We start from the raw sequence: 22795 nt of genomic DNA, 5'->3' as shown, positions 1-22795 counted from the left end.
CTCAGAGGAAAGGACACTGGTTGAGGGTCAGTGGGGCCCTTCATGGTTTCTTGCACTGGAGCCCTGAAGGTTCTAGTTTCACCACTGGGCTCAGAGGGAATGACACTGGTTGAGGGTCAGTGGGGCCCTTCATGGTTTCTTGCACTGGAGCCCTGAAGGTTCTAGTTTCACCACTGGGCTCAGAGGGAAGGACCTGGTTGAGGGTCAGTGGGGCCCTTCATGTTTTTTTGTACCGAGGCCTTGAAGGTTCTAGTTACACCACTGATGTACATTATATATCTTTGTTCTACAGCCAGAGACTTAAAGGGTCAGTCCACCCAGAACTAATAACAATAGGTAAATGTTGTAACATTAAAGCACCTAGTGGGTTCTTCTATCTCTCAGAGGGTCAAATTTTTCTATTGGTATAAATAAGTTCTGCTATGAATACCTCCTGTAATCAATGGTTACGATTTTCAGTATGAAGCATAGATTGTGTAGCACCACATTCACTGTGAGTATGTAACATCAGGCATTCCTAGACATGCTATGTCCAGAACACCGCACATTGTGGGATATCCCAAAGTTTTTTTACATTTAGCATGTGAACAGAGTGGGATAGCCCACAGTATGTCACATATAGCACAGTGTACAGAGTGGAATGCTCCAGACTATTTAACATATAGGACAGTGTACAAAATAAGATGGCCCACAGCATTGCACAAATGACATATTGTAGAGTGTACAGAGTATGATGACCCCAGCTATGTCAAATAAGTATGTAATTTGCTGGAGTATGTCATGTCCAGTGCAGCTTACAGTGTGAGGTGACCTTGATTATGTCACATATAGCACAGTGTACAGAGTGGAATGACCCACAGTATGTCATGTAGAAAACCAGAGTGGGATGGCTCAGATTATGTCACATATGAAACAGTGTAGAGAGTGGGATGACCCAGACTATGCCACATATAGCACAAGTACAAAGTGGGATGACCTAGACTATGTCACATATATCACAATGTACAAAGTGGGATGACCCATACTATGTCATATATAGCATAAGTACAAAGTGGGATGACCCAGACTATGTCATATATAGCACAAGCACAAAGTGGGATGACTCAGACTATGTCACATATAGCACAATGCACAAAGTGGGATGACCCAGACTATGTCATATATAGCACAAGCACAAAGTGGGATGACTCAGACTATGTCACATACAGCACAATATACAAAGTGGAATGACCCAGGCTATGTCACATATAGCACAATGTACACAGAAGGATGACCCAGACTATGTCATATCTAGCACCAGTACATAGTAGGATGACCCAGGCTATGTCACATATAGTACAATGCACACAGTAGGATGGCCCAGACTATGTCACATATAGCACAATGTACAAAGTGGGATGACCCAGACTATGTCACATATAACACAATGTACAAAGTGGGATGACCCAGACTATGTCACATATAGCACAATGTACACAGTAGGATGACCCAGATTATGTCAGATATAACACAATGTACAAAGTGGGATGACCCAGACTATGTCACATATAGCACAATGTACACAGTAGGATGACCCAGACTATGTCACATATAGCACAATGTACAAAGTGGGATGACCCAGACTATGTCACATATAGCACAATGTACAAAGTGGGATGACCCAGACTATGTCAGATATAACACAATGTACAAAGTGGGATGATCCAGACTATGTCACATATAGCACAATGTACACAGTGGCATGACCCAGACTATGTCACATATAACACAATGTACACAGTAGGATGACCCAGACTATGTCACATATAGCACAATGTACAAAGTGGGATGACCCAGACTATGTCACATACAGCACAATGTACAAAGTGGGATGACCCAGACTATGTCACATACAGCACAATGTACAAAGTGGGATGACCACAGTATATCACAAATGGCATAATGTGCAGTGTAGGATTTCTCAAACTATGTCAATTATAGTGCCGGTTACAAAGTGAAATGACCCAACGTATGTTATATAAAGCACACTGCACAGAGCTCACCAGGAGTATGTTCTAGATAGCAAAGTGTACAGAATAGAATGGTTTGGAGTATGTTGTATATAACATACAGCACAACACAATGCACTTTCAGTAGTACGTAGAATATGCAGCATGCAGTAGGTGCACTCAATAGGACTTACAGCAGGAAAGGCGGGCTGTGCCCTGCCAGAACATTGACATTGAGTACACTACCTTGTAAAATTCCTCCTGCTGTAAGTCCCGTTGAGTGCACCTACTGCCTACTGCAGAGTTTTCATGGATTGCACCCAGGCCAATACCCCTACAAGGTGGTCCATCTCTACATTACCACTTCCAGTAGCACCATAGCAGGAACACATTACACTAAGCTCTGTGATTTGAATGGCTTTGGCTATGGCTACCTCTCATACTCACTTCTTGGGTTTCTCCTTCAATATAATTATGGAATGTGAATTGCAGCACAAAGAACACAACCAGGGGCGGACTGACCATTCGAGCACTCGGGCACTGCCCGAGGGCCGGGGGTCAGTAGGGGGCCCCATGAGATGCCCCTGATACCTTTTTCATGGGCTTTTTTTAAGTGTGGGCAAAGACACAGGGGCCCCGTGATCCCCTATTGCCCGGGGGCCCCATGAGTTGTCAGTCCGCCCCTGAACACAACATTGCGGAACACCCCTGTGATTGCAGAGGGAATAAAACTGCAAGCTGGTTGGGAATGGAGCCAATGGCAGACTAGATCTTAAAACTGGAGACCCCAAGAGGCATAGATAGCCTTTGGGTGGGTCAACTGAGCTTGAAATATCAGATTTGGGTGGATTGATGCTTTAACTATTGGCATCATTTTCATTCAATCAAACAACCCAAACTTACATATTATATTTCTGCTACTCTTATATACATAGATTATTCAGCTTTCTTGGTAGAACTCATATCTGTGCATCTTTGCTCTTCCTCCCTGCATCTTGTATTCATCGCAGATGAGCTGACGTGCAGCGCTGTACTGACTGTTCACCCCTCGCTGGCTCCCCTGTTCACCAGGAAGATGCAAGACCGGGATGTGGTGGAGGGTCGCACTGCCCGACTGGACAGTAAAATCAGTGGCACGCCACCCCCTGTTGTCACATGGACCCACTTCGGTTAGTGTTCTCCTCGGTACCTTCAATGATAATGATATTCCAGCTTTATATCACTGAATTGCCACAGTAAAACCCTGTATTATATAAGCTGCTAACCAATGTTATAATATAAGCTACTAACCAACTATATAGTTTGATTTCAATGCACCTGAATATTTTTAAACTTTGCAAGATGTCTTTATTAGATTTTTCCATATTTCCACTTTTGCAATCAAATTTGAGAAAACCCAGCTATACTATATTGCCAAAAGTATTGGGCCGCCTGCCTTTACATGCACATGAACTTTAATGGCATCCCAGTCTTAGTCTGTAGGGTTCAATATTGAGTTGGCCCCGCCCTTTGCAGCTATAACAGCTTCAACTCTCCTGGGAAGGCCGTCCACAAGGTTTAGGAGGGTGTCTATGGGAAGGTTGGACCATTCTTCCAGAAGCACATTTGTGAGGTCAGGCACTGATGTCAGACGAGAAGGCATGGCTTGCAGTCTCCGCTCGAATTAATCCAAAAGGTGTTCTATCGGGTTCAGGTCCGAACTCTGTGCAGGCCAGTCAAGTTCCTCCACCCCAAACTGGCTTCCCCATGTCTTTATGGACCTTGCTTTGTGCACTGGTGTACAGCCATGTTGGAACAGGAAGGGGCCATCCCCAAACTGTTCCCACAAAGTTGGGAGCATGAAATTGTCCAAAATGTCTTGGTAGGCTGATGCCTTAAGAGTTCCCTTCACTGGAACTAGGGGGCCAAACCCAACCCCTGAAAAACAACCCCACACTATAATCCCCCCTCCACCAAAGTTTACACTTGGCACAATGCGGTTAGGCAAGTACTGTTCTCCTGGCAACTGCCAAACCCAGACACATCCATCGGATTTCCAGACAGAGCAGTGTGATTCATCACCCCAAAGAACACATCTCCACTGCTCTAGAGTCCAGTGGTGGCGTGCTTTACACCACTGTATCCAACGCTTTGCATTGCACTTGGTGATGTAAGGCTTGGATGCAGCTTTTCAGCCATGGAAACCCATTCCATGAAGCTCTCTACGCACTGTTGTTGTGCTAATCTGAAGGCCACACGAAGTTTGGAGGTCTTTAGCTATTGACTCTGCAGACAGTTGGAGACTTCTGCGCACTGTGCGCTTCAGCATGCGCTGAACCCCGCTCTGTCATGTGACGTGGCCTACCACTTGGTGGCCGAGTTGCTGTTGTTCCCAGTTGCTTCTACTTTGTTATAATCCCACTAACAGTTGACCCTGGAATATTTACTGAGCTCCTGAGAGCGACCCATTCTTTCACAAATGTTTGTAGAAGCAGTGCCTAGGTGCTTGATTGTATACACCTGTGGCCACTCGGTGTGGGACCCAGAAGCAAATCTATTTCAGTGATTTCCAACTTTCAGGGGAATCAACTAAGTGTGATATATACAAGCTGCCCTAATGTAATTGTATAAAATACCCATAGCTGGAATTATTCTTTAACTTTTTTTGCTGGACAGACAGCGATCAAGTTTAGTTTACAACTGATGATGAGATCTGCAAGCACAGTATTGACAGGGTTAAAGCGTTACTAACCCCAGGACCATGCATTCACTATATCTGGTCTCCCTGGACATATCTGGTCTCCCCGGACCCTGCATAGACTATATCTGGTCTCCCCGGACCCTGCATTCACTGTATCTGGTCTCCCAGGACCCTGCATTCACTATATCTGCTCTCCCCGGACCCTGCATTCACTGTATCTGGTCTCCCAGGACCCTGCATTCACTATATCTGGTCTCCCCGGACCCTGCATTCACTGTATCTGGTCTCCCACAGTACACAGAACATGGAAATGCAATTATTTTAGTAAATATAAACTGCTAAATACCTTTTCTCATTAGCAGCTAGAGCAGTCTTGTGACTTCTATCAGTGTCTGGCAGAACACTGGTTAAAGCTTGTAGGATGAGTTTTCATTCTTCCCTGATTGTCCTATGAGGCTGCATAACCCCTGACCCTCTGTCTGGACAGCGCTGATTGGCCCTGTGCTAATCACATGCACTCTCCCAAGAAAAAAAAAAACTTCCAGCAATACACATCAAACTGAGCATGTGCAGCTTGCCCCAAGACTGTTCCATGAGCAGACAGATTGGGGATTGTGGAAGAAGGGGAGGATCAGAGAAGACAGGATCAAACAGCCTTTTTACACAATGCAGAGGATTGACCCCTTAGGTTCCACAGTGAGTATAACAAGCATGCTTTACTGCACATACAGACTGATTTTACTGTTGTGGGTTTAGTAACACTTTAAGTATACGAACTCCCCAACCCTTCTTGCCTGGAAGAGGAAAACATCAGTTCTGAAGTTCTCAAAAATGAGAAAAATGAAAACGTAAAGTGTAAGCAGCATTTTTTTATTTTTCGGTGCTAGGTGCTATGTGAATGAGAACATGTAACAAATATAAAGTAGGTGTTATCCCAATTTGGCTGCAAAATTGGAAATACACTTTAAGCTGGAGTGTCCCTAGCTAAATTTAGTCTTGTTTGCAGCTAGACTGTAACCAGCCTGAGCTTTGTTTATATGTTCTGTGCTTACTAGGTTACTCCTGAATTCAGGACATTGATTATTTCTGCCTACTGCTGTTAAGATTTCTCAAGTAGTTAGTGCAGGAAGCAACAATATATTGGGGTTGATTTACTAAAGGCAAATAGACTGTGCACTCTGCATGTGCAATTGTTCTGGAGCTTAGTAAATGAGCAGAAGCTCTACTGACTTCCCTCATCCAATCATGTGCAAGCAAATATGTAGTTTTATTATTTTCCTTGCATGTGATTGGGTATTCTTGGCAAAGGGAAGCTTTACCTCATTTACTAAGCTCTAGAGCAGCGGTTCTCAACCTGGGGGTCGCGACCCCTTTGGGGGTCGAACGACCATTTCACAGGGGTCGCCTAAGACCATCGGAAAACACATATTTCCGATGGTCTTAGGAACCGAGACACCGCTCCTGTCTCAGGCGATCTGTGGGCGGGATGATATGCTGCCCCTGTAACCTGGCCACACCTCCGGGATCACTCAACAGCTCCGCCTCCTCGCCGCTGATTGGCCACCGGAACTGTAGCTCAGGAGAGGCACACAGGCGGCCAATCACCGGCGAGGAGGTGGAGCTTGGAGAGGAGGAGCAGAGCGGCAGCGCGCGGAGATCAAAGAAGATCGAGGGAGCTGCAGGAGCGAGTGAAGAGAGAGGCCAGAGAAGGAAGACAGCTGACAGGTAAGTGCAAATTTTGCTGCTGCAGCCAGGTATGCAGGCTGTAGATGGGAGAGGGAGAGAGCGAGCCCAGGCTGGAGCAGGGGTCAGCAAGGTAAGTATCATTGGTGTCAGTGGAAGGGATAGTGCCCCATCATTTGTGTCACTAATACCAACGATGAGGCACTATTCCTCCCCCCACTGACACCAACGATGGGGCACTATTCCTCCCCCCACTGACACCAACGATGGGGCACTATTCCTCCCCCCACTGACACCAACGATGGGGCACTATTCCTCCCCCCACTGACACCAAGAATGGGGCACTATTCCTCCCCCCACCGACACCAACGATGGGACACTATTCCCCCCCCCCCCCATTGACACCAATGATGGGTCACTATCCCCCCCCCCCACTGACACCAATGATGGGTCACTATTCCCCCCCCTGACCCCAATGATGGGGCACTATTCCCCCCTCCACCACACTGACATCAATGATGGGGCACTATTCCTCCCACTGACACCAATGATGGGGCACTATTCCTCCCACTGATACCAATGATGGGGCATTATTCCTCCCACTGATACCAATGATGGGGCACTATTCCCCCCACTGACACCAATGATGGGACACTATTCCTCCCACTGACACCAATGATGGGGCACTATTCCTCCCAATGACACCCACAATGGGGCACTATTCCTCCCAATGACACCCACAATGGGGCACTATTCCTCCCACTGACACCCACAATGGGGCACTATTCCTCCCACTGACACCCACAATGGGGCACTATTCCTCCCACTGACACCCACAATGGGGCACTATTCCTCCCACTGACACCAATGATGGGGCACTATTCCTCCCACTGATACCAATGATGGGGCACTATTCCTCCCACTGACACCAATGATGGGGCACTATTCCTCCCACTGATACCAATGATGGAGCACTATTCCTCCCACTGATACCAATGATGGGGCACTATTCCTCCCACTGACACCAATGATGGGGCACTATTCCTCCCACTGACACCAATGATGAGGCACTATTCCTCCCAATGACACCCACAATGGGGCACTATTCCTCCCACTGACACCCACAATGGGGCACTATTCCTCCCACTGACACCCGCAATGGGGCACTATTCCTCCCACTGACACCCACAATGGGGCACTATTCCTCCCACTGACACCCACGATGGGGCACTATTCCTCCCACTGACACCCACGATGGGGCACTATTCCTCCCACTGACACCCACGATGGGGCACTATTCCTCCCACTGACACCCACGATGGGGCACTATTCCTCCCACTGACACCAATGATGGAGCACTATTCCTCCCACTGACACCAATGATGGGGCACTATTCCTCCCACTGATACCAATGATGGGGCACTATTCCTCCCACTGACACCAATGATGGGGCACTATTCCTCCCACTGACACCAATGATGGGGTACTATTCCTCCCACTGACACCAATGATGGGGCACTATTCCCCCCACTGACACCAATGATGGGGCACTATTCCTCCCACTGACCCCAATGATGGAGCACTATTCCTCCCACTGACACCAATGATGGGGCACTATTCCTCCCACTGACACCAATGATGGGGCACTATTCCCCCCACTGACACCAATGATGGGACACTATTCCTCCCACTAATGCCAATGATGGGGCACTATTCCTCCCACTGACACCAATGATGGGGCACTATTCCTCCCACTGACACCAATGATGGGACACTATTCCTCCCACTGACACCAATGATGGGGCACCATTCCTCCCACTGATACCAACGATGGGACACTATTCCTCCCACTGACACCAATGATGGGACACTATTCATCCCACTGATACCAATGATGGGACACTATTCATCCCACTGACATCAGTGATGGGGCGCTAGTCCTCCCACTGCAAAATTACAGTTATGAAGTAGCAACGAAAATAATTTTGTGGTTGGGGGTCACCACAACATGAGGAACTGTATTAAGGGGTCGCGGCATTAGAAAGGTTGAGAACCACTGCTCTAGAGCAACTGCACTTGCAAAGTGCACAGTCTATTTGTCTATAGTAAATCAACCCCATTGAGTGAGGAATATTTATCTGCCTTAAGTCTAATACACACGATCAGAAAATCGTATGAAAAATATCTCTTTGAAAGTGATCGTATAATAATCTGATCGTTAGTACACAGCTTTTATCAAAAATTATTGCATCCAATATTTAAAAAAATATATTTTTTTTAAATATATTCTTCAGATTTTTTTTAATATATAAAAAAGTAATTGTAACATATATGCATTCCAAAAATGTAGATTTGTATTTTTAAAGACCTACAGTATATTTGAAATGTATTTTTAAAAATATTTTTCATATATTTTGTAATAAAAACGCATTTCAACATGCAGTATATATATATATATTTATTGACATATATTGAATACGGCCAAAATTGTAGTATTTCAAATATATGGCAATATATTTGGGAAGAATATTTTTAAAATATATTTCAAATATATTTTTCTTCTTTTCTTCCATGTGGGATGAGCAACTATATCTGAGCGTCTGCAATAGCTGCGGGAAATGTCAGCCTTTCATTGCTGTCAGTGGGGCTTCTGCCCACAGCTAATTGCTGGCAACCCCCGCTGGATTTCCCGCATCTAATCGCTAAAGGTCCCATTTGGAAGTGTGAATGGGGTCTAAAAGGCCTGGGATATTTTGCTATTTTTGGGTATACTGTGACTGGTGCCAACTGTTTGTTTGCACCCACAATAAGTCAAGGACCCACTCTGAGATAGTAAAATGCTAGCCTGCCATTTCTCTTGGGGATCATCCTACAGTGACTAGGGGTGAGAAGCGCTACAGTTTTCATAGGCAGGCGGATGGTGGTAGCCTCTGCAACCCAATGAAGGATGGTGTCACTCTGTTGTTTCAGTTGTGCAGGTCAGAGATGCAGTGATCCTGTGATCATTAAATCTCTTTCCTCTTTCCTTCCACAGTGAACAGAGTGGTAGCATGACTGTTAATTACTCTAGCACACGTGTGTCAAACACAAGGCCCTCAGGCCGAATACAGCCTGTTAGGCCATTTCATGTGGCCCTCACATCTCTCCTGCAGCAGTGGCACCCCCTTTTCTCCGCCCTATCCTTTTCTCAACAGTCTGCAGCAGAGAGGAGGACAGAACTCCTCCTACAAATCCTGTGCTTTTTGTTTAGCCGCAGCACCCCCTCATCTCCAGCCTCACCTTGCCTCTTCCTTCCTTGGTCTTGGAATTCAGCAAACTCCTACAGCTGACTCCAGCCTTCCTCTGGTCCTCCTCCAGACCCTGCCCTTTTTGCTTCCCAGCTCCATCCTCAGCTTCTTCCTGGCAGACAAGGTAAAGAGGGCGCACTGTCCGAAAATATGATACAAACACAATACAATACATTACATCTCTTTCTAATTTTTATTCTGTCGTAGAGGAATTTTCATACCTTTAGTAAGCTCTTCACTTTCAATATGAGACTAGCATGCAAAAAAAAAAAAATACAATATTCTCAACGTGTGTACGGCTTAAGGGCTTGTTCACAATTGCTTTGGTCTCTGAAGAGCGATCTGTGTTCAGTGACCAAGGGTGAGAAGTGCTACAGTATTCATAGGCAGGTGGATGGTGGGAGCCTCTGCTACCCAATGAAGGATGGTGTCACTCTGTTGTTTCAGCTGTGCAGGTCAGAGATGCAGTGGATGGTGGTAGCCTCTGCTACCCAATGAAGGATGGTGTCACTCTGTTGTTTCAGCTGTGCAGGTCAGAGATGCAGTGGATGGTGGGAGCCTCTGCTACCCAATGAAGGATGGTGTCACTCTGTTGTTTCAGCTGTGCAGGTCAGAGATGCAGTGGATGGTGGTACCCTCTGCTACCCAATGAAGGATGGTGTCACTCTGTTGTTTCAGCTGTGCAGGTCAGAGATGCAGTGGATGGTGGTAGCCTCTGCTACCCAATGAAGGATGGTGTCACTTTGTTGTTTCAGCTGTGCAGGTCAGAGATGCAGTGGATGGTGGTACCCTCTGCTACCCAATGAAGGATGGTGTCACTCTGTTGTTTCAGCTGTGCAGGTCAGAGATGCAGTGGATGGTGGTAGCCTCTGCTACCCAATGAAGGATGGTGTCACTCTGTTGTTTCAGCTGTGCAGGTCAGAGATGCAGTGACCCTGCGATTGCTAAGCCACTTTCCTCTTTCCTTCCAGAGTGTCAGACACAAGGCCCCCATCAAGCCATTTCATGTGGCTCTCGCACCTCTACAAATGCTCTGTGTCTCTCCCCCCCCCCCTCCGTCTTTGCAGTCGGCAGCACAGAGGAAGACAGAACTCCTCCTACAGATCCTGCACTTCTCTTTGCAGCCGCAGCACCCCTATTGTCTCTGCCTTCCTTGGTCTTGGTATTCAGGAGACTCTTGCAGCTGACTCCAGCGCTCCTCTGGTCCTCCTCCAGACCCTGTTCTTTCTGCATGCCAGCTCCACCCCCAGCTTCTTCCCGGCAGCAGCACAAGGCAAAGAGGGTGAATTGGGATGTAAGGGAGGGTGGGGGACTCTTGACTTTAATGTAAGTGGGGTAGGGGGCTCTGAACATCCAGGGGTTGATTTACTTAAGGCAAATAGACTGGGCAGTTGCTCCAGAGCTTAGTAAATGAGGTAAAGCTTCACTTTGCAAAGAATACCCAATTGTACAAGGAAAAAAAAAATACTGCAATTTTTGCTTGCACATGATTGGATGATGGAAGTCAGCAGATCTTCCCCTCATTTACTAAACCCTGGGGCAACTGCTCTTGCAGAATGCAACTGCACTTTGCAAATTGCACAGTCTATTGCCTTACAGATATACTGTAGCGGGTCCTTTGAGGGCAACAATAATGCTGATTCAGCCCGCAATTAAATTGAGTTCTACACCCCTGCTCTAGCACTACAAGCAGCCTAGCATTGGACTTACAGTGGATATAAAAGTCTTCACACTCCTGTTAAAAAAATGAGACAAAGATAAATCATTTCCCACCTTTAATGTGACCTATAAATTGTACAACTCAATTGAAAAACAAACTGAATTATTTTAGGGGGGGGGGTAAACATAAAAAAACTAAAATAATGTGGTTGTATAAGTGTGCACACCTTCTTATAACTGGGGATGTACAGGTGAAACACGAAAAATTAGAATATCGTGCATTATATCATTTATTTCAGTAATGCAACTTAAAAGGTGAAACTAATATATGAGATAGACTCATTACATGCAAAGCAAGATAGTTCAGGCCGTGATTTGTCATAATTGTGATGATTATGGCTTACAGCTCATGAAAACCCCAAATCCACAATCTCAGAAAATGAGAATATTACATGCAATCAATAAAACAAGGATTGTACATTGAACAATATCGGACCTCTGAAAAGTAGAAGCATGCATATGTACTCAGTACTTGGTTTGGGCCCCTTTTTCAGCAATTACTGCCTCAATGCGGCGTGGCATGGAAGCTATCAGCCTGTGGCACTGCTGAGGTGTTATGGAAGACCAGGATGCTTCAATAGCGGCCTTAAGCTCTTTTGCATTGTTCGGTCTCATATCTCTCATCTTTCTCTTGGCAATGCCCCATAGATTCTCTATGGGGTTCAGGTCAGGCGAGTTTGCTGGCCAATCAAGCACAGTAATCCCACGGTCATTGAACCAGGTTTTGGTGCTTTTGGCAGTGTGGGCAGGTGCCAAGTCCTGCTGGAAAATGAAGTCAGCATCCCCATAAAGCTTGTCTGTGGAAGGAAGCATGAAGTGCTCCAAAATCTCCTGGTAGACGGCTGGGTTGACCCTGGACTTAATGAAGCACAGTGGACCAACACCAGCAGATGACATGGCTCCCCAAATCAACACAGACTGTGGAAACTTCACACTGGACTTCAAGCATCTTGCAGTGTGTGCCTCTCCATTCTTCCTCCATACTCGGGGCCCTTGTGCCTCTCCATTTTTCCTCCATACTCGGGGTCCTTGTGCCTCTCCATTCTTCCTCCATACTCGGGGGCTTTGGGCCTCTCCATTCTTCCTCCATACTCTGGGTCCTTGGTTCCCAAATGAGATGCAAACGTTGCTCTCATCAGAAAAGAGGACTTTGGACCACTGAGCAACAGACCAGGTCTGTTTTTCTATAGCCCAGGTAAGACGCTTCTGACGTTGTTTGTTGTTCCGGAGCGGCTTGACAAGAGGAATACATTTGAAGCCCATGTCCAGGATCCGTGTGTATGTGGTGGCTCTTGATGCACTGACTCCAGCCTCAGTCCACTCCTTGTGAAAGTCCCCAACACTTTTGAATGGCCTTTTCCTGACAATCCTCTCCAGGCTGCGGTCATCCCTGCTGCTTGTGCACCTTTTTCTTCCACACTTTTCCCTTCCACATAACTTTCTATTAATGTGCTTTGATACAGCACTTTGGAAACATCCAACTTCTTTTGCAATTACCTTTTGAGGCTTTCCCTCCTTATGGAGGGTGTCAATGATGGTTTTCTGCACAACTGTCAGGTCAGCAGTCTTTCCCATGATTGTGATTCCTACTGAACCAGACTGAGAGACCATTTAAAGGCTCAGGAACTCTTTGCAGGTGTTATGGCTTAATTATCTGATTAGAGTGGAACACTTTGAGCCGAGAATATTGCACCTTTTCACAATATTCTCATTTTCTGAGATTGTGGATTTGGGGTTTTCATGAGCTGTAAGCCATAATCATCACAATGATGACAAATCACGGCTTGAACTATCTTGCTTTGCATGTAATGAGTCTATCTCATATATTAGTTTCACCTTTTAAGTTGCATTACTGAAATAAATGAACTTTTGCACGATATTCTAATTTTTCGAGTTTCATCTGTAGCTATGTTCAGAATTAAGCAATCACATTAAAAATTATGTTAAATAGGAGTCAGTACGCACCTGCCTTCATTTAAAGTGCCTCTGATTAACCCCAAATAAAGTTCAGCTGTTCTAGTAGGTCTTTCCTGACATTTTTTAGACGCATCCTACAGCAAATGCCATGGCCCGCAGAGAGCTTCCAAAGCATCAGAGGGATCTCATTGTTAAAAGGACTCAGTCAGGAGAAGGGTACAAAAGAATTTCCAAGGCATTAGATATACCATGGAACACAGTGAAAACAGTCATCATCAAGTGGAGAAAACATGGTGCAACAGTGACATCACCAAGAACTGGACGTCCCTCCAAAATTGATGAAAAGACGAGAAGAAATCTGATCTGGGAGGCTGCCAAGACTCCTGCAGCAACATTAAAGGAGCGGCAGGAAAATCTGGCAAGTACTGGCTGTGTGGTACATGTGACAACAATCTTCCATATACTTCATATGTCTGGGCCTTTTCTTACAAAGAAAAACATCCAAGCCTGGCTAAATTTTGCAAAAAACACCTCTGAAGTCTTCCAAAAGCATGTGGGAAAATGTGTTATGGTCTGAGGAAACCAAGGTTGAACCTTTTGGCCATAATTCCAAAAGATATGTTTGGCACAAAAACAACACTGCACATCACCAAAAGAACACCATATTCATAGTGAAGCATGGTGGTGGCAGCATCATGCTTTGGGGCTGTTTTTCTTCAGCTGGAACTGGGGCCTTAGTCAAGGTAGAGGGAACTATGAACAGTTCCAAATACCAGTCAATATTGGCACAAAACCTTCAGGCTTCTGCTAGAAAGCTGAATATGAAGAGGAACTTCATCTTTCAGCAGGACAACGACCCAAAGCATACATCCAAATCAACAAAGGAATGGCTTCACCAGAAGAAGATGAAAGGTTTGGAATGGCCCAACCAGAGCCCATACCTGAATCCGATCGAAAATCTGTGGGGTGATCTGAAGAGGGCTGTGCACAGGAGATGCCTTTGCAATCTGACAGATTTGGGGTGTTTTTGCAAGGAAGAGCGGGCAAATATTGCCAAGTCAAGATGTGCCATGCTGATAGACTCATACCCAACAAGACTGGGTGCTGTCATAAAATCAAAAGGTGCGTCAACAAAGTATTAGTTTAAGGGTGTGCACACTTTTGCAACCATATTATTTGTTTTTTATTTTTACTTCCCTCCACCTAAAAGATTTCAGTGTGTTGTTCAACTGAGTTGTACGGTTTATAGGTCACATTAAAGGTGGAAAAAGTTCTAAAATTATTTATCTTTTTCTCATTTTTTGACATCACAGAAACCTGACATTTTAACAGGGGTGTGTAGACTTTTTATATCCACTGTATGCGTCCTCTAGTATGGGACCTTGGCACCATATTGGGAGAGCCTGTGTCTAGTTTTGAGTTCTTGTGAGATTTTGTTGGCCAATCTGGGGATGAAGGAAGGCTAAAAATAGCTTTTTCTGTGCCATTAGGAAGCCCTCCAATGGGGACATTTTAGGAATAGACAGACCCTGTTTGTGGGAGGGACATTTAGGGCTTTGGTGTTTCCTCACCCCTTAGTGGGAAGTATGGAAGATATAGAGGATAGATAGCTCTGGAAATAGAGATACAAAGATCAGAGCTTAGTGAAAAGAAATGTTCCCTGTGGTGGCATTAGTAGGTGCCCTAAAACACTTTGGAGGACCTGTGAGTAATAGATAGGGGTTGATTTACTAAAACTGGAGAGTGTAAAATCTGGTGCAGCGGTGCATAGTAGTCAATCAGCTTCTAACTTCAGCTTGTTCAATTAAGCTTTGACAATAAAACCTGGAAGCTGATTGGGGTTGATTTACTAAACCTGAAGACTGTAAAACCTGCATAGAAACCAAAGTCTTTTATTATATATCTGTAGTGCACTTTAGCTTAGGTAGGTAGGATTGTTGTTAAACAGAGGCTGGATAGCAGCCTGGGATGAGTCAGCCTGGGAGTGAGGCAGGAGTTCACATCAGGACAGACTGGGAGGCTCTACTGGCCAGGGCTTCTGGAGTCCTCCCACCCTTCCAGAAACTCAGAGAACTTTCTGGAAGAGGGGCGGAGGAGGGGAGGAAGTCTAAAGCTGCAAGTTTAAGGGAACTTTGCCAATCCCCAGGCAGGAGGCCAGGTATGGTGATCAAGGACAACCCTTAACTGTGGAAGAGCTTGAGCAGCATGGGGAGTCGGGTGCAAAATGGACTGATGGAAGGTGCTGGAGTGGGGAGCCTGGGAGGGGGGCCCAGGGAGGGGAGCCTACCTCAAGGTTAGTTGCTAGACAGGAGGATCATCACTGTTCCACCGTCTCTTAGGGAGGATACCCTGAGCAGCAGGGAAGGAGCCAGCCCAGCAAAAGGCCTGAAAGCAGCTACCAACCCACCACACTGACAGGACAGGACAGTGTAAGTACTCCTACACCCCCTGGGCCAGATAAAGGGAGAGGGCCATCAGATGCAATACCCAACTAGTTCTCATCCGGGGCTACTTCATTGTTAGATCTTGGAATCCCTTACCCAGGGATACCCCGAGTGAAAAGGGAGGATTCATCTGGGGTCTGAGGAGGTACACCAAGGGTCTTAGAGCTCTCTAAAAAGAGACAGTGCTCTATTTGCTATTTTCTGGATCCACATCTTTTTGTATAGTGTACAGGTTGCTAAGAAGTTTGTCCTCAAGTTACAGTTCCTTGGGCATCCCATATACCCCTAGACCCCATCCAAGGTGTTAACCCCTAAATAAAAACAACTAAAAACCAGCTCAATGACTGTTTACTGACTACAAGTGTGCTAGTGTATAAAATGCGTGTTGCCTGGCCAAGCAGAGCTTAGGGGGACCAAAACAAATTCAGTGGCCCTCAAGAAGGTAGCATTACATATCCTGTAATTGTTTTGTAATTTAAGTGGCTATAGGCAGTGTGTGATTCTCAGCTTTGACTTTACTGCTTCCCGTAAATCTGGCAAAGAGGTCAACCTCAACCCTGCCAAGGCCTTGATGGCCAGGACTTTGCTGTCAGTTAATGTTCAGGTTTCCCTTTCTGAAGTGCAGTGCATTCTCTGCATATTCCCATCAAGAGTGCCCTAGTTTTATGGTGTCATGATCCCCTAGTAGATCCTCCATACAAATATGTGGGAAGTGTACAAAGATGAGACTTGGCTGTAACAGAAGAAGCAGGACCAACAGAGAGAGCTTGGAAATCAGATCCTACTTCATTACGCTAAAAACCAAATCATAAAAAGTTGGAGATGTCCACACAACTAAACTACGACTTCCATTTATTTACAATATTTTATCTTAAGGTGCAGCTAAGATAAAGCCACGGCCTGCACTGCCATGGTATCTAAATTGCTAAATATTTCAAAGTGTTTACAAGCATTGGTGCTTTTTAAGAAATATTTGTTGAAATTTAGCTCATTCACATTAACCTCCTTAGCGGTATTCCCGAGTGTAGCTCGGGGTAAAATTTCTATACCAAAAGCGGTAACCCCGAGCTACACTCGGGCTTACCATGCGGCGTTCTCCGGGGGTCCCTGCAGCACTTACCTTGTCCTTTGCTCCCGCGATGTGTCCCCTGCAGCGTCCCCGGCCATCTCCTCCGTCCGATGCAGGCATCCGGCTTCTGTGTTCCGGTCCCTGTGACGTCGGGACGTACGGGCGCTGGAACCGGCGGGAAATTTGAATTTTTTAAAAAATTTCATTTTTGCTGTCATTGCTATTTCAATGCATTTCACATACATTTTGTCCCTACTGCTTTGTCCTGTGCCCTGCCTGCATTTTGAATGTTCTTTCTGCCTGGAAACTTAGAAAAGTCCATGGCGTCCAAAAAGCGGCCTTTTACGTCAAAAGCGGTTTTAGAACAGCGATAGTAAATCAGAACCACTTGCAGAATTGAGTGATAATGATTCGTGGGGGAAATTCCTCATCAGACACTGAAAACAATTTTTCAACTTTGCTCAGCGATGTGCGAATTTGCCTCTGTATTTCAAATTTCAGTGTTTTTGGTTTGATTATATTATTGAATTAAATTTATTATTATTATATTATTATTTTTTATGATTATTTATTAAATTATAATTTATGATTTCGTGTTTCAAATTTTATCATATCCGGAATGTTTAATAGACTCTTGTTCGGACAGATTTCAGTGAGTTATTCCTAAAAATTACAGCCTACAATAAAAAACTACATATTTCCATGCAAAAAAATGGTACCGCTTTCAGCACAAAAAATCGGAAAGAATCATACCGCCAAGGAGGTTAAGTAACTTTGTATTTTAAGTATAGTAGTGCTCAAAAAAAAGGCCATGTGCACAAACCAAGCTACTCAATGAAGACAGACGTTTTGAGAAGCAGTAATTCTGAATTACAGTTCAGTTTATATTAAAAAAAAATATAATGGAAAATGTCTAAGAAACAAAATGATAATCGGAGAAAAACACTTATTAATTAAAGTAGAACTATAGACAATTTTTTTTTTCATTTTGAATAGAGTACGGGAGGGTTATAACCCATGTCTGTTTATTTTTTTGCCCTCTGTGTCCCCATTGTCCAATAGCCAAAATCTCTGCAAATTAAAGGAATTCCTTGGGCACCCCCAGGTTATCAGAACTAGTATCCCCATTGGAAAATTTCCCCTCTATTATTTGTCCCAAAATTTGGGATTTTCTTTTACTTTCACTTTCAATGATAACGGTAAACAGGACAAATAGAGAGGGTGAATGTCCCTAACAGGGACACAGACAGCAATCAAAACTTGTCATGGGGTCTAAACTCTCTCCACTCCGTCCAAAAGTAAAAAAACATTTTGCCTTTTGTTATACTTTAAAGTTATGATAACAAGTGGGGACATTCCACTCAAGGACACAGATATGTTATACTTCCTGTCTTAAAACCTATTTTGGTAGTGCTTAGGTGCACAACCAAAGTGACTACATTGTCTAAAAATGTCAAATTGTGGGGACTGACACGTGTATTCATGGTATGATATGATATTAATGATATTGATACGTTTTTATACAAAGCATGTACAAATTCTTACCCTAGCACTTGCAGTTTACAAATTTCAGTGTTGCTAGCTCCTGCTCTCTCAGTGTTGCTTCTCTGAACTTCCAGTCTTCACAGGAAAAAGCTAACAGTGTAGTCTCTTACTTTGAGGAAGGGAAGAGGAAGGAGTAGGCTTGCCAGCTTTTCTTCTAGTCAAACCCCAAAACTTTAGTGGCTCATGGCAAAAAAAACTTTTAGGCAAGGATGCTGTGGACACTGTTGTAAAAGAGAACTCTGATCTAAGGGGGTTTCTGTACACTAAAGTCCCCTCTTACATTATAGTTCCCAGCATTCCCACTTAAACCAGGGTTCCCAAAGCCCCCTTACATCAGCCTTTACATCAGCCTTTTCCACACAGGGTGGCTAGCGTGTGCCCAGGCACATCCAGCACACCCTGTGCGCATGCCTATGGTGTCCAGGTTTCTGGTGGTGTGAAACCCAAACACATGATTCAAAACCAGGACTGTCTTGGTTAATCCTGGATGGGTGGCAACCCTAGGGAAGAGAAGGGAGGAGCAGCAGAATGCCTTGCCAACCTAGTCTTTCGTGTTGTGTGCATCTATTGATGCACACAGTGTAGGGATACACAAGTCTGGTGACTGCATGCAAGAATGGCACCATAGGATGCTGGAAGAGAAAGGAGCCACCCTGAAACAGGAAACCTGAGTCAGCAGTCATGGAACCAGCTTAAACTGGAACATAGACAAGGATTAAAAGATACAGAAGCTGCTTATTCGGAAAGTGATTACATCAGCTGGTGAAAGGGCTTTATAAAATGAGGGTTTAGTATCACTTTAAGCGTTGCCTTTCCATACTAACAGGTCAGCCAGTGGAAGAGAGCGAGACGGTCCATATTCTGAAGGAGATGGGGCACCATACTCTTCTTATCACCCATGTATCCAGTGAAGATGAAGGTCAATATACAATCACTGCCCGCAACCAGCATGGAGTAGAGGAATGTTCTGCAGAGCTCTATGTAGAGGAACCTAGACTTTCCGCGTCATCACACATGTAAGAACTAGTTCATTTTTTTGCATCACCCCAATAAAGTCCGCCTCCACATGGGAAAAAAACTATTTAAACAACCCTCAAAAACTACCCTCAAATTCTATAGCTACAATTCATATTAAATGCAGAAAGTATGAATGGTAATTACACCTGAGTAAAGCTGACTTCTTGCCTTCCCTTCAGTTTTGCACTTTTGACTTGCTGCAACTTCTAATGCACATGAAGGTTGATTTACTAAAGGCAAATAGACTGTGCACTTTGCAAAGTGCAGTTGCACTCGGCAAGTGCAGTTGCTGCAGAGCTTAGTAAATGAGCAGAAGCTCTGCTGACATCCATCATCCAATCATGGAGTTTAAACTGAAAATTCTTCCTGCACCAAAGAAACTAATACAGGATCTACCCTGCTGCTGTGCAATGTGATAAAACACACAAAATGTGACAATTATAAATAAACAGCGCAAACATAGACCTCTAAATATAATCAATCTATACAGTGCATAATAATACGAAATATATCATAAATAATATTAATACTGAGAGTCCATCATAATAATAAACACCAAAAGTTCATGAATCACAAAAAATTTGTGTGAAGATAAGAAATCCAAAAAATTCTTCAGATGCAAAGAAAAACTTCCACCTTCCACCGGTGCAAACCAACATCAATTACACTCACCAGATTTTTGGTGAATGAAACGCCTTTTAGGGATTTAAAGGGATCCTAAGCCCTCTTTCGTATCCACTCTATAGGATTCCTCACCATCAGAATAGGCTCCACCATTCAACCAGGGAGAAAAAAATCTCAGATAGTGTGATATTGCGAATTGCTACTATTAATAAAATCAAATATTAAGGCCACTCACATTTCAACCACTTTAAAAAGGCACATTTATTGAAACAACCTCTTCCAGATGAAAAATGAGTGATATACAGCCTCCTCAGGAATCTCACATCACAGCTCCAGGGTACAGCAGAAGCTCCACAGAGAAAACCATGCACAGATCCCAAAAGATGGCCGCTGGAACGCACCGCTCAGCGTGCGCTCCACTCACCGGAAGTGACGTCAGACGTGCGGGGTATAGACCGGAAATGCGTCAACGCGTTTCGCCCCTCCCATCGGGCGTTCTCAAGGTCTTGTTGGTTTGCACGGGTGAAGATAAGAAATCCAAAAAATTCTTCAGATGCAAAGAAAAACTTCCACCTTCCACCCGTGCAAACCAACAAGACCTTGAGAACGCCCGATGGGAGGGGCGAAACGCGTTGACGCATTTCCGGTCTATACCCCGCACGTCTGACGTCACTTCCGGTGAGTGGAGCGCACGCTGAGCGGTGCGTTCCAGCGGCCATCTTTTGGGATCTGTGCATGGTTTTCTCTGTGGAGCTTCTGCTGTACCCTGGAGCTGTGATGTGAGATTCCTGAGGAGGCTGTATATCACTCATTTTTCATCTGGAAGAGGTTGTTTCAATAAATGTGCCTTTTTAAAGTGGTTGAAATGTGAGTGGCCTTAATATTTGATTTTATTAATAGTAGCAATTCGCAATATCACACTATCTGAGATTTTTTTCTCCCTGGTTGAATGGTGGAGCCTATTCTGATGGTGAGGAATCCTATAGAGTGGATACGAAAGAGGGCTTAGGATCCCTTTAAATCCCTAAAAGGCGTTTCATTCACCAAAAATCTGGTGAGTGTAATTGATGTTGGTTTGCACGGGTGGAAAGTGGAAGTTTTTCTTTGCATCTGAAGAATTTTTTGGATTTCTTATCTTCACACAAATTTTTTGTGATTCACGAACTTTTGGTGTTTATTATTATGATGGACTCTCAGTATTAATATTATTTATGATATATTTAGTATTATTATGCACTGTATAGATTGATTATATTTAGAGGTCTATGTTTGCGCTGTTTATTTATAATTGTCACAATCATGGAGTTTGCATGTTCTCCCTGTGCCTGCGTGGGTTTCCTCCGGGTACTCCGGTTTCCTCCCACACTCCAAAGACATGCTGGTAGGTTAATTGGATCCTGTCTAAATTGACCCTTGTATATGAATGTGAGTTAGGGACCTTAGATTGTACGCCCCTTGAGGGTTAGGGACTGATGTGAATGTACAATATATATGTAAAGCGCTGAGTAAACTGATGGCGCTCTATAAGTACCTGAAATAAAATAAATGTGCATGCAAAAAGTGCTGTTTTTTTTTATATTCCTTGCATGTGATTGGGTATTCTTTGCAAAGTGAAGCTTTACCTCATTTACTAAGTTCTGGAGCAACTGCACTTGCAGAATGCAACTGCGCTTTGCAAAGTGCACAGTCTATTTGCCTTTAGTCTAGCTTTAAGGATTCATGTTCTATTTTTTAAGTAAATTTTTGCTTAAAATAGAACTGTAGCCAGGTTATATACATTTCAATATTTACATATTTATTTGGACGAGCAGTACATGACTTTTAAATGCTAAGTTCACCTTTAAGGAAAATAATGTGTATTTATTATTTTTCATCTCAGGAGCCTGCAAAGCATTGTATGCACAATCATTGAATGGCAGGTTCAATGTCAGGCTCCTGCACACTCTTCCTGCAGCTTTCTGCTCGTAGCTCTGTACAGGCTTTCGGTTAAAAAGCTGGAGGAAGTATCAGTGGAATATGAGTGCCCTGATTACTGCACTCAATGCCCATTGAAAACTACAAGCTGTGTGCCGTGGTGCTAGCCAGGACTTGTAGTTTATTAATTCACAGATCCTCCACATGTTGGCACATGGAGGATTCTCTGGGGGTGGGAGGCCGGTGCTGAGAAACATGTTACACTCTAAATACATGTAGGATAGGCGGGTGATACTCCCTCCATGTGTCCTTCCTCGTTGGGGGCCAAGCATGGGTAACAAGGGAGACCTACCCCAGGGTTGGCACTTTTGGGCTATGCTAGCCACCTGTAACAGGATCACTCTACTTTACACATAAGGGGTACCTTCACTTTCGTGCCATTTCATCATTGCCCTGGGACAAAGGTGAGGCTGCCGTGGGGGAAAACTCAGCTCTTATAGTGGCATTTTGGCTTCCAGTAACAAGAATTCTTCTGAGGCTCTCTCCTCTTGTCGTTGTCCCCCCTCTGGGCTCTCAGGTTCCGAACCACTGTCCCTTTTTATAGCCATAGGAGCAGTGGATCAGACCCAAAGATCCCACCAAATGAAAAACTCAGGAACTAAGTTAACCCCAGCCCTCATGTACAGGGCAGTACCTCACTAGCTAATAGTAATCTGCTTACATGTGGGTGTAATATGTTCCTAAAGGTGAATTTAGCCCTTAAATAGGCCCTCAATGACCTCTGTAGCTTGAGATGCTGTGGAATATTTCATCCTTGCAATTCAAGTGTAGTCATTCAAGCCAGGTCTCAGCACTCTGCTGTCCCCTCTTCCTGTTCACCTGCTTTGTGCTTACAATAGAGATTAGAA

The 22795-nt window shown here is 44.5% G+C and overlaps 1 protein-coding gene across 3 annotated transcripts in view; it reads left to right on the top strand.

Moving 5' to 3' along the window:
- The window catches only part of SPEG (striated muscle enriched protein kinase), a 442132-nt gene that overhangs the window by 314431 nt on the left and 104906 nt on the right, over positions 1-22795 (top strand). For all 3 annotated transcript variants that reach the window (XM_089680603.1, XM_089680604.1, XM_089680605.1), the window contains 2 exons: positions 2999-3157; positions 19159-19348. In XM_089680603.1, the coding sequence (XP_089536729.1) occupies positions 2999-3157; positions 19159-19348 (349 nt within the window). The remainder of the gene's footprint in view (positions 1-2998; positions 3158-19158; positions 19349-22795) is intronic.

The sequence above is a fragment of the Staurois parvus genome, unplaced genomic scaffold, assembly GCF_062004578.1.
Source record: "Staurois parvus isolate SC_StPar_1 unplaced genomic scaffold, SC_StPar_1.0 ptg000246l, whole genome shotgun sequence".
Classification (NCBI taxonomy): Eukaryota; Metazoa; Chordata; class Amphibia; order Anura; family Ranidae; genus Staurois; species Staurois parvus.
The sequence above is the reverse complement of the archived record's forward strand: the minus strand, read 5'-3'. Positions and strand labels throughout refer to the sequence as shown.